The sequence below is a fragment of the Falco peregrinus genome, chromosome 5 (genome assembly GCF_023634155.1).
Source record: "Falco peregrinus isolate bFalPer1 chromosome 5, bFalPer1.pri, whole genome shotgun sequence".
In the NCBI taxonomy this organism is placed as follows: Eukaryota; Metazoa; Chordata; class Aves; order Falconiformes; family Falconidae; genus Falco; species Falco peregrinus.
In genome coordinates this window covers 88,883,082-88,895,309 of record NC_073725.1, presented here as the reverse complement: position 1 = coordinate 88,895,309, position 12,228 = coordinate 88,883,082, and the positions used below count along the sequence as shown (strand labels likewise).

At 56.5% G+C, this 12,228-nt stretch overlaps 2 protein-coding genes across 9 annotated transcripts in view; one reads left to right on the top strand and one right to left on the bottom strand.

The window, feature by feature from the left end:
- Positions 1 to 9,880, top strand: part of PKD1 (polycystin 1, transient receptor potential channel interacting) — a 98,977-nt gene extending 89,097 nt beyond the window's left edge. The window contains exons 39-46 of the mRNA XM_055806360.1: positions 378 to 505; positions 881 to 1,049; positions 1,769 to 1,894; positions 2,062 to 2,236; positions 2,893 to 3,180; positions 3,670 to 3,804; positions 4,102 to 4,416; positions 4,832 to 9,880. Coding sequence (XP_055662335.1) covers positions 378 to 505; positions 881 to 1,049; positions 1,769 to 1,894; positions 2,062 to 2,236; positions 2,893 to 3,180; positions 3,670 to 3,804; positions 4,102 to 4,416; positions 4,832 to 5,458 — 1,963 coding nt within the window. The 3' untranslated portion in view covers positions 5,459 to 9,880. The remainder of the gene's footprint in view (positions 1 to 377; positions 506 to 880; positions 1,050 to 1,768; positions 1,895 to 2,061; positions 2,237 to 2,892; positions 3,181 to 3,669; positions 3,805 to 4,101; positions 4,417 to 4,831) is intronic.
- Positions 9,881 to 10,419: 539 nt separating this feature from the next.
- The window catches only part of TSC2 (TSC complex subunit 2), a 35,310-nt gene continuing 33,501 nt past the window's right edge, over positions 10,420 to 12,228 (bottom strand). For all 8 annotated transcript variants that reach the window (XM_055806361.1, XM_055806363.1, XM_055806364.1 and 5 more), the window contains one exon: positions 10,420 to 11,990. In XM_055806361.1, coding sequence (XP_055662336.1) covers positions 11,823 to 11,990 — 168 coding nt within the window. In that variant the 3' untranslated portion in view covers positions 10,420 to 11,822. The remainder of the gene's footprint in view (positions 11,991 to 12,228) is intronic.

The window sequence follows — 12,228 nt, the reverse complement described above, 5'->3', positions numbered from 1 at the left end:
TCCAGCAAACTCAGTGGAGTTTCTGGGGTGAAAGTGGTGTCAAGGGGGAAAGCAGAGCAGAGTCTGGTCCTACATATAATCTTTTTCCACTGCGCTGCCACAGACCCTCTGGTCTGATCCTCCTCCAGGTGCCAAGTGGATTCAGTCACCTTTAGGTCTTGCATGTCAAATAAATGTTTTCCTGACCACAGCCCAGCTCTTGGGATGGATGGAAGTGCTGCCCCTCCTGCCAGCCAGGCACCCGGCAGGAGAGCAGCTCTCCAGAACTCAGCCCCCCCTCCAGATGAAACACTGCTGGTTGTGGGTGAGACGTGCAGAGGCTGCTGTAGCAGAGTTGCACCAGCAGCTCTGCCTCTCACACCTTTTCCCCATTGCAGGTCAGATCAGTTCTGGGTCTGGATGTCGCAGGTCTTCCTCCCTTACCTCTACAACAACCAGTCAGGCCAGGAGAGCTACAGCACCACACTGGGAGCAGCCCGGCTGCGCCAGCTCCGGCTGCAGGAAGGTAGGTGGGCGAGGGCCCGTGGCTCTGCTGTCACAGGGTGAGAGGTGACAGTCCTGGAGGGTTGAAATGGCCAGGTCTGGGCATAACTGGGGCTGAGCGAAGCAAGGCTAGAGGTTATGGAGGCAGGTTTTTATTTGCAGCACGTGTATTAGTGGTGCCTCTGGTTCTGCTTCTGCGGAGATGAACTGGGGCAATCGGTCATGGAGATTTACACTTAGGGGTTGACTTGATTGCTGGAGGTGTGACTGAGGCTGGGGAGATGGAGGGGGTTTGGGAAGAAGGGAGATGCTAAGTGTGAAAGCTCAGCTGTGTGCCCCAGCACTATTTGGGTTGTGTTGGGCTCCCCACGGGTTGACAGTGTGGGTCTTGTTGCAGCTGAGTGCCAGCACAGTGCCCGGGACATCCTCCATAGCATGGGCCCAGCTGCCAGGAGCAACTGCACCAACTCGCACAGCTTTTCTACTGCTGACTATGCAGCTGGCTGGGAAAGGGCGGCCGTGAATGTGTCAGCTGCGTGGTCCTACTCACCACCTGACCTGACGGGGTAAGTTGCTGCCCAGCCTGCACCTGCACCCCCTGCTCCATCTGCCAGAGACATTGCATCTTTACAGTTGATTTGGTGCCCAGGGTGGTCCCCAGGCCTCGCCTCATGAGGCCAACTGCAGTCCCTGAGCCTGCAAAGTGCAAAAGAACAGAAATGCCAAACGCCTTCCTTCCCTGGACATGTCCACACTGGCAGTGTGAGTGATGGGAGGCACGTAGCTGCTGCTCACCCAGCTTCCCTAGAGATGTGTGTCACCTTGAGCTGTCTGAGCGGCAGTGTAGTGCTGTCCTCAGGGGCCCAGGGGCAGAGGGCTCAACTCCCCAGCTTCAAGGGCAGAGACGAGCTGCAGGACAAGGTAACCCAGCTGGCCACAGAGGCCGTAGAGCAGCACCGGCTTTCTGTTAAAGTGGGATGTGGGAGGTTGGCCTTTACCATCATACTGGATATTAAATCACCGCTGGTTTCTGCTCTGGTTTGTTTGTGGATGTGTCTTCATTGAAGTCTGGGGCTGTTCTGAGGTTGGGAACACTTGGGATGGATCAATGTGCTTCTGTAATTTGTCTTGTGAAACAAACAATGAGGCAGCTGTCACCCTTGGATGAGCAGCATAGGGGCTGGGGTCTGCACCTGCACCCTCGCTCCTGGCCTGCTGGGTAGGAGAGCATACCGTGGTTGATCTGTCCTTCAGCTCTCACCTCGTGGCTCCTCTTCCTCTGCAGGGTCTGGTACTGGGGTTACATCTCTTTCTACGATAGCAGCGGTTACGTCCAGGAGCTGGGGGCTTCGCTAGAGGAAAGCAGGGCTCAGCTGAATTTCCTTCAGCAGCACACTTGGATCGACAACATGTAAGTGTGGCGAGGGTGAAGGAATTGTTCTGCTGTCACCCAGGTTTTTAGGGGATGCTGCTGGAGTGTCACAGGGGCAGAGGATCTGTGATCTTACAAAACAGTGGCACTGAAGCCCAGAGCTGGTGTTGTCCCAGTGCCCTGAGCTGCTCTTCTTCCCTTCGCAGGAGTCGGGCAGTCTTTGTGGAGCTGATGCAGTATAACCCTAGCGTGGACCTGCATGCTGCCATCACCCTCCAGCTGGAGTTCCTGGGGGCCGGCCAGGCCATCGCCACGGTCACCATCAGCCCCTTCCCACTGCTGCGGCTCAGCAGGGGTGTCACGCTGCAGCTTCTCATGATGGTCAGTGTGTTACTTCCCCTCTGTGCTCCTCTTCCCTCTTGGTCGCTACACAGTGGGCTCTGGGGACTCATTGCCTGGGCTCCCGGAAGGGCAGCGTTAGTCACTGTGGGCTAAAGCTCCCCTGCCTGGGGCCACTTGTCTCCACACCTGTCACCGCTCTGCTTCCAGGCCTGGATAGCAGACGGAAAACATCCCTGGCACCACCGAAGGGAAGGAGATTCCTCCTCTCTGGTGGCACTTGTTGGTCTTGTCTCAGCATTTTGCTTCCTTGGACTCATGCGTGTCGCTGTGGGATCTTGAGGCTTTTGTTCTGTCCTCGGCGGGGACAGCAGCCAGCTGAGCCATGTCCCCAGAGACCTTGCCTGGGCCACGGTTCAGTGTAAGCAGAGCCCTCTTCCCCTGCACACTGCCACCCTGCCCCCAGCGCACTGGACGTGGTTTGAGGAGCTTCACTGCTAGGGATGGAGGGAGCGAGGCACTGAGTGAGCGAGGAGGGCATGGAAGGGCTCGGGGGCGTGCTCCAGCTCTAGGCTGGCAGAACTCAGCCTAGTACATGGGAGTCTTGCCGTTCTGGGGTGCTGCAGGGTCCCCTGGTGCAACACAGCAGTCAAACGTCGCCCTCTTCTTCACTGGTAACCTCTCCGTTCTTCCCTCAGGTCTTCCTCATGATGTTTGTGGTCTACTTCGTGGTGTCTGAGTCGCTGTCCATCAAGAAGGAAGGCAGAGCCTACTTCACCCTGTGGGGCAACTATGGCCAGTGGGTCTTCATCCTCCTCACCACGTGCACCGTGGTGGTGCACCTCAGCCAAGCCACCCTTGCCGACCAGCAGTGGCTCAAGTACCTCAACAACCGCAAGGGTTTCACCAACTTCTACCAGGTGGCCTTTCTCAACACCATCTTCAGCACTTTGGCTGCATCCCTCCTCTTCCTTCTGACTGTGCAGGTATGGAGAGGGCTGGGTGGGAGCAGCACCTGGGCAGGGACGTGTGCTTCCATCCTCCTGTGCTAGCTTGTCATCTGCGCATAGTCCTGTGGCAGGGGCAGCAAAAGGCCCTGAAGTAAAAGCAAATGCAAGACTGTGGTCCAGCTGTGCCAGGCACTAACAGAATGCAACGGGGCTGCTGCCACATCCAGACTGCTGCAGGACGGAGGTGGTGGGCAGCGATGCCACGTGCATCTCTGCTGTAGCACTTCAGGTCTCTAAAGCCTCTGGGCCCTCGGTTCCCTTGGGGAATTAATTCAGCCTAGTGTGGCTGATGGGGTGATTTTGTCTGCAAGGAGCCCACTGACTAGGATGTCCTCTGCTCTGCCAGAGTCTGCATTTCTCAGACTTGTAGAGATGTTTGAAAGACCCTTCCCTGAGCCAGAAGGATCTCACAGCAGCCTCTGTGATGGGCCCATGTTGTAACACCGTGTTCTCTCTTGCTCCTAGGCTGCCCAGCAGCTGCGTTTTGTCAGGCAGTGGTCTGTGTTTGGGAAAACCCTGCGGAAGTCGGCGAAGGAGCTGGCTGCTGCAGGGCTGGCCTTCGCCGTCCTCATCCTGGCCTACGCTCAGCTCGGCTTCCTGGTAACTACCTGCTGTCCCCGCCTCGTCTTGCAGGGGGCTGCCCGGGGTCGCGTGTCCCCTCATCCCTCAGCCTGCTGGGCCCTCTGGGAGCACCGGTGCCCAGCCTGCCCAGGCTGCTCGTCTCCACGGGCTTGGCGCCTTTGACCAGGGGCAGCGTCTTGGCTGTCCCCGCCGCAGCCGATTTGTGGGCCGCTCCTCAGGGCTTATCCTTGTAATGTGGGGTAGTGAGTACCGGTGGTCAGGGGAACATTCTGCCACTGATCCCTTCTCCCGACATCTCCAATGTCCCCTTTGCAGCTCTTCTCCTCCTCCTCGGAGTCCTTCCGCAGCGTTGGCAGCAGCCTCCTGCTGCTGTTTGCCATGCTGCGGGGCAGCGGGACCCTCCGCCCCTGCCTGCCCGAGTCCTCGGGCCTCTACTGCCTGTTCTGCACCAGCTACATCGTCCTGGAGGCGTGGATTGTGCTGAGGCTGTTCACCGTGGTGCTTATCTACAGCTACCGGGAAATGCACTTTGAGCTGTACCGCCCCGCCTTTGAGCCCCAGGACTACGAGATGGTGGAGCTCTTCATGCGCAGGCTGAAAATGTGGATGGGCTTCAGCAAAGCCAAGGAGGTGAGCACAGCCTGGGAGATGCCATGGGGAAGGGGCCCTGTGGCAGGCAGGCCGCAGAGGTTTGCAGTGTTGATGCCCGCCATCCTTAGCCTTCCCTTTGCCTCTGGCTGCTTCCCGCTGCTGTTCAGTCGGGTTCCTCCGGCGGGTGAGGGCTGGAGCAGCGGCCATTCCCGAGGGCCCAGGGGCTTGGTAGCGATGGGGCATTGCAGAGGGCCCGGCTGCCAGTTCTCGGTTCCACCTGGTTTTGTCTGGGGTCTGTCCCCAGGTCAGGGCCATGGCCTGGCGCACCAGGAAGGGCTGGGAGCAGCCCTGGGGCTGTGTGGAGCGGGACACAGTGCCACAGCACGGCACTCCCACTTCCCAGCTCCTGAAATAACTGGCCCCCCCTGCCCCGCACTCCCTTATTCTCTTCCAGTTTCGGCACAAGGTGAGGTTCGAAGGGATGGAGCCGCTGCCTTCCCGAGACTCCAGTGACTCCAAATCCTTTCGGGGCCCCACTCCCAGCGCTGCATCTGACAGCTCCTGGGCTTCCACCTCCTCCAGCCAGCTGGACGGGCTGAGCCTCGTGCTGAGCACCCGGGACAGCCTGGAAGTGGACGCTGACATCCAGCGCCTCCTTTCCCTCTTTGAGATGCTGCTTGCCCAATTTGACCGGGTCAACCAGGTGACAGAGGACGTGTACCGCATCGAGCACCAGCTGGAGGGCTCTCAGAGCCGCCGCTCCAGGAGGAGGGGTACCCAGGTGTCCGAGGATGTCCCGAGCAGGTACTGTGCGGGCAGCACAGAGCAGGGGCCCTCGCCTGAGACCCCCTCCAACACGGACCTGCAGCCCCTGCGGGACGCCCCATTGTCCCCCCACTCTGCTGCCGCCCCACCAGGCACCAGGGGCTCTGTGCCCAGCCGGCTCCTTCGAGCTAGCAGAGGCATCGGCATGGCGGCTTCTGTGCTGCCCCCGCACAAACCCTACGCCGCCGTGGCTCCGGCGGTGAAGAAGAAACGGCCTCTCCGGGCCAAGAACAGGGTGCACCCCACTGTCAAGTAACAGGTGGCCTGCTGGGTATCGCGGGGAGCAGTGCCTCGGAGAGCCGGCAGCGCCTGGAAGTGGTTTGCATAGGGCGGGCTGTGCCTGCCCTGCAGACCTGGAGCCTCAGGAGCTGCCGCTTCTGATGGCTCCCGCCGCGGCGGCTGTGCCTGCCGGGGCGCACGGGGCTGCTGCCTGCACCGGGGTGGCACCGCTGCCATCCTCCACGGGCCTGACGTCCCCATCGGGTGTGCTGACCTCTCCGCTGGTGGTGCCCAGCACTGTGGGGGAGGCTGTGCAGGGCACGGTCAGTGTGCAGGAAATGCGTTAGCGTAGGGCAGTATTAAAAAGTTGTCTCTGAAATGGCTCCATCTGCAGACAGCCTGCACATGGTGACTGTCACAAGGACACTTTACTGGGGACTGGCACAGGGTGACCGGTACAAAGCTCACCTCCCTTCCCCACTGGCTGTGCCGGAGGGAAAGGGGGAGAGGAGAGCCCCAGGCCTTGAAGGTTTGAATTGAGTCTTGGATTTTTGTCGACCAGGCACACTGTGGAGGAAAGCTACAGCTTTCGAGAAGATATTTAACCCTTTTTTTTTTTTTTTAAAGCATAAATATATATAGATATAGATAAATGATATCTACACCCAGATCAGTTAATTTCCAGTATTGGCTACTTTTATCCTCCAGAAATTGGTACTATTATTTGTATTTAAAGAAATCCAATATTTAAGACCAATGACATTGGAAGCTGCAGCGAGCTGCCAGCCCTGCTGCCCGGCCAGGTCGGAGGGGATAACAAGCAGCAGCCGCAGCCCGAGGGGTGCGGAGACCTGGGGCGCTTTCGGCTGTCTCTGAGCGTGGGGTTGCCAACGTGCTGGCTTCACTGCGGTCCCCCCACCCACCCCCTGCCCACCCGCCCTCGCCCCCCACGCTGCAGCCCACGGGGTGTGGGTGCTGCTGGCTGCTTGGCTTTTCTAATCCAAGGAATGTATTGACGTAAGTATATGTATTTTTTTGGTTTACTTGTTCGTATGTACTGCCCAGCACTTTAAACAATGCTTTCCTCAGCTAACAATGACACATGCGATCTAACAAGAACGGGATAATATATCACAAAAGCAGTATTTTTTTTTTGTTTGTTTGTTTAAATCATAAACTGAAATGAGCAAGCGCTGATGAAGTGAACGCAGCCCCCAGCACGCCCCAGCCTGAGGCAGCCGTGCCGGTGCCTCCTGGCACCTTCCCTACGAGAAGCACAAAGGCGCGGGGGGAGGCAGGTGAAGCCCAAATGGAGCTTTTGGGGGGTCCCTCCAGCCCCTGCCACCCCGCAGCTCCCCGGGACTCACCGTGCGCTGGGCTACAGCTGGGCTGTGCTCGCCGTGCCCGGCTGGGGAGGGGGCTGCGCTGCGGGGCACCCCCTGCTTGCAGTGCCGGGGGTGCTGAGCAGCAGCTGAAGCCTCCCTGGGGCCTGCGCTCACTTGTTCGTCACCGCTTCACATTATGTATATTGTAAGTAATTTATACGGTGGTTTGTTTTTTTGGTTTATTTTAAATGTATATATTTTTGTATGTTTGCTATATTTTCATAGCATTGGTAACGTGTTTGAAACATGTAGATAGGAGACAGAATACTATTGTCAGAGTTATTTAAAGGATGTATTAAGTGCTTCTTCCTGGGAATGTCCCGTGTATATAAAGTATTAGGTGTCTGTGTGCATGTGGTGCGTGTGCTCTCCTCCCAGCTGAGGTTTGGCCGGGCTGGCTCTGGGCCAGTCAGTGCAGGTGGAGCGGAGCGTGGCGGGGCCGGGGAAGCCCTGCGTGTGCTCCTTGGGGTGTTCCCAGAGCCTGCTGCACGCTTTGGGAATGTTGAGGGCCGGAGGGAAGCCGTTAGGCAGCGAGACCAGGCGGGCGGTGCCGTGGGGTGGGTTAGTCTGCGTCTTGCTTCTGACGCTGGTGGTCCTGGCAGGGGGGACCTTTCTGGGCAGAGAGAGGGGTCTCCCCAGTCACCTCATGGCTCATCACATCCCCCTGTCTCCCCATCCAGCTCCCAGCACTTCTGCCGTGCTGCGTTAGATGCTTTTAAAGATTTTATTCCAGCTGGCTGTGGGCTCCGGTGCCTCCGGGCGCCTGAGGGACGGAGGGACGCGGGGTGCGCTGTGTGATGGCTTTGGGGCTGGTGGAAGTTGCCTTCGAAAAACTCAGTTGATGTGAAGGACAGAGGCTGTGGAAAGGTTGCAGAAGGATGGGAGCAGGAGAAAACACGTGTGCTGTAGCTTGAAGATTGCTGAAAGTGAGATGGTGGTTGGTCACCACAGAGGTTGTTGAAAGAGCAGATTGCACAGAGGGAAGTAGAGAGGAGAGGGGAGAAAACTAATTCTGGTAACCGCGAAGCTTTTGTAATGGGAAGGAAAGGCCGGCAGAGGAGGAGATGACAGGAGTGCCCAGAGCGCGGCAGCGGGAGCTGGAGGTTCCCGGCCCGGCGGCAGCAGGTGCCTGGAGCAGGTAGACAGCAGCGAAGGGCCGCAGTGCTGGCGTCAGGGCTGCTGGTAGAAGCGATTTGTTCCTCCTTTTACAAACGGCTCCATCTGCTCCACAGCTTTTCTGGTATCTAAAAGTGGTTTTCAAGCCAGAGATTTAAAACAATTTGCCTTGGGGTTTTTGGTCCTGTTTACTTACCCAGGCAGCACAGCCACCAGGCTCGGCTCCGGTAGATGCCCGTGACTTTTTTTGGTGACAGGGGTACAATGCTGGTGCATGTGCCTGCAAGCCATGTCCGAAAACCCTTAAGGCAGTAAGAGGAGCAGCTGTGAGATGTACCAGGACACCTGGGATGTGGCACTGCGGCTCTGATACTGGCGCTGGGCACACATCTGCAGTTGCATCCAGCTGCTGAGCTCGCCACCCCTCCGGCATGCCCTCCCGGGGCTGGGCAGGCCAGAGCTGTAAAGCAGAAGCCCGTTCGGTGAGGTAGGCGCAGGCACAGGTGAACCGCAGGAATTCTGTTCTACTTCTGTCCTTAAAAGCCAAAGTTCCTGACGTTCTAGCTGTGCCTCAGAAGGAGAGGCACTGGAGAAGTATTGAGTTGTGTAAACAGCAACTACTCACAGACAAAAACAAGTTGCTCACCTCCTAGCCCCGCTTGGTAAGCACGCAGGAATTTTTTTGGCCAACAAAGTGATGGAAAAAGGAGAGTAATGGTAGGAAGGCGCTCGCTGGCACGTGCTGCTGGGTGGGCCACCGGCTTTTACTCGCTTTTGGGTTCCTACATGGGAGATCTAAGCACAACTGCACCAAAACAGCCACTTTAACCTCTAGCTCCGTACCCGGCTGCACCCCTGCACCCCTTCCCCACTGCAGCGGAGCAGCGTGTGTAGCTCCAGCCACCGCGAGGGCCATGTGAGAGCGTTCAGCGAGTTAAACAAGCCAAGCAGGTCTTGGAAATCTCTTGCATCTTCAAGAGCCTAAAAGTTCAGTTCAAGATCCACAGTTCGGGTCTCAGCACCTCCCCACCCTCACGGCTTGACTGTGCCCATTTAAAAGAGCCACTAACTGGAGTTGAGCGCAGGGAGGAGAGCCAGAGGCAAGAGGCAGCAGCGAGCCGGGGCCCGACTGCTCCCAACAGCCTTGAATAAGCTACGGGAGGCAAGCGGGCGGTGTAACCGGGATGCTCCCGAAGTGAGGCACCGGGATTTTTGTTCCCAGGTGCCCGTTTCTTACCAAGCTTGTTCTGTGTGTGTGTGAGTGACTTGATGCGTGTGACTGACTTACCAAGTGCTTCTTCTAATCAAAGAGGAGCAGAAACAGGATAAGACAACTGCCCTACTTCTTTCCTTCATTGGAAGTACGGAGAGCAGCTCTGGAACCCCCAGTTGTTTCTTGAAAAGCCAAACACCTCCGCGCGGGACCGTGCGCGCGGCGGGCACCACTGACAGCTTTCGAGCAATGATAGTTCTCATCGCAGCATTTATTTGTACAAACTGTAGCGACACTCACAGGGTTCCTTCACTGTCCCAGCTAAGGTACCGCGTACACATGCACTTAGCTGCAGCCGGAGTTACTAGTCACAGTTAGACCCTCGACAGCAACAAACCTGACTTGCAGCCCTAGCCAAAAAATACTCCTGAATGTATATTTCTGTGTTTGTAGTCACCAAGAGAGGGTTTCTTATTTATTGTCTTAAGCCTCACAAAGATGCAACAGTATCAAGCTGCTTAAATAAACAACCTTATCCATTAGTTTAAAAGGGAGAGGGAGGGACTTACAGAAGTGCTTTTTTTTACAAAAACCAAACAAACCAAAGCAAATTATTATGACCGATATGCCACCTGTTACTGTCCGGTCAGCATTTCACTGCGAACAAAAACTATTGTATTTTGTAACTGTGGGGATGTTTCTTAGAAAATGACAAGGTCAAATAAAAGATGACTGCTATAACCTGGCTCTGGTGCTTTTGTTAACACTCGCTTCAGCCCAGTCGGCACCACCAGCGAGAGCTCAGCAAAGGCTCGGGGCAAAGCAGCGCCTGCCAGAGCTGCTCCCAGGGCACTCCTCCCCACCCCACTGTCATCCTCTTTGTCTCTGACCGGAATTTTCATTAAGGTTTCCGGCACAAGACACCTTCTTACACCAGCCAGCCTACTGGGGCGGCTCTGGGTTGTAATTAGTGACATCAGCTTGTCCGTGAGGGCTCTGCAGTCAACGTAAAGGAGCCTCAGCCCGGCAGAGGGTGGCACAAGGGCTCGCTCGGCCCCGGCTGCACAAACCTCGGCGAGGGCACGCGGCTGCTCTGGCTCCCCTGGGTGGGCAGCGTGACAGAGGCGGCCCCTGTCCCAGGGCCACCTGAAGCTGAACCAAGGGAGCATCCCCAGCGCAGGCACTGGAACACAGCCCGGCATCGCACCCCGTCCAGCACTGGGTTACTGAAATGAGTGACACAGATCAGAAAATGGAAAGGGGAAAAGGAGAAAGGAATTTACATTATTACGAAACAGTCAGAATCTTCCCAGGCCAGCAAGAACCCACTGACCAGAAGAATATTTTATTTCCTTTATGACTTGGAAACACTCAAAACACAACATACACTTAGAGTTCCCAAACAGCCCTGCACAAGCTAGTAGCATCACTTCAGTCCCCTCGCCTGCCACTTCACAGTTCCCTGTGCAGATTGCACTTGCTTCATCGCCATCGCAAGGGCGCTGCTGTTACCTGGTACCAAAAAGCCGCGCTTCCCATTTATTGACAGAGCAGGAGATAAAGTACTCACAGTATAGTCCAGCTTACATGGTTTCTCCCAGTTTGGTAGTGTAGTGTCTGATGACCATCTTACCACAAGATGGGCTACATAATCCCGTTCCACCTGTACCCGCATGCACGGACAGGGCCGCTCGTTCCCGAGGTGCCAGGAGGAGACTGTCACTATGCGTTAGTGCAACAGGCAAAACTCACTCGGAGATGATGCCCCAAGACATGTCAATAGTCTTTCAAAAAAGGATTTACTGGGTGCACGGAGAAGGACAAGAGTTACCCCAGCATCGCTGCAACCAGTGGAAATCCTGCAGGTGAACCTGGAAGCCAGGTCTGTCCTTGGGCTGGATCCCTGCCGTCAGCCTGGGAGCTCGGGCCGGTCATCACAAGCACCTTGTGGCCCAGCGCTCTGCTGCTCGGGCAAGTGGCATCTGCCCCCCTCTTCTGTGTTACTTCTGGCAGCAAAATTGTTTCTGCTGAACGAGGAGGGGTTGCTGTGAATCTCTCTAAATGGAGATGAATCCTTGGGAATTTAAGCAGCATCTGGCAGGTCACCCGAGAACCCAAGTTAACTCTTGCCAGAGCTGGCAGCAGAACGTGTCTGAGCCTGAAGAGTTCAAGTGCTGAGAGGCACCGAGGCTGGGAGAGGAGCTGGGATTCCAGGGTGCTTAGAAATAGTGACTGGATTTTCAGTACTTCATACTTCATTCCCAATAAAATCATCAAAATTCCTGCATCTTCCAACTACTTGATGAACTGCAGAATATCATACTTTGTCTGCTTCCACCAGACGCCGGTGTGGAAGGAGTCCAAAGAAAGGTTCTGCAGGAAAATTCCCATCGGAGATGGAAGCCTTGAAACAGCTCAAACCAAATAAAAACAAAACACATAGAGTTGGTCCTCTCTTGGAGCATCTGCTGGGGATACAGTGTCCTCATCCGACAACAGTGGCAGGCTAAGACAGTGAAACGTTCAAGCCTCCCGGTGCGGTTCAATGCCGAGTCCACGTGCAAGCAGCACAGCCACGCCGCGCCTGCCAGCCCCTCCTCTGTCCATGCAGCCGCACGGAGCCGGCACGCAGGTAAAACGCTTCCGCTGCCTCGTCCGTCCCAGAGCACACACCGACCCGCTGGGACCTACACGAACTCGGTGAAGTCGTCCACGGAGGAGATCAGCCGCTTCCTCTGGCCGGTCTCATAGGTGGGTGGAGGGTCCTGGGCGATCTGGGGAGGGGGCTTTGTCGGAGCAGAGGGATGCATCTGCAGGGGAAGGCCGGGGGTCTGGTACTGGGTTTCTTCACGTAGCTGGAAGTCAAATGAGAACAGGTAAGCTCCATTCTCTGAAACTCACTCTGGGCAGGGCGGAACAGGTTACGCAGGTTTGTCCCACCTTCCCTAGGGCCGGGTGGGTGCAGCTCTGTGTCCAGATACTGGGGTTCCCAAACCCTTTGCCACCAGGGATGGAAGCTCACATGTCCAGACCTACACTGCTACGCTTGCCATTCCCACAAGAGCTGGATTCTAACCTTCACGCATGTATTGC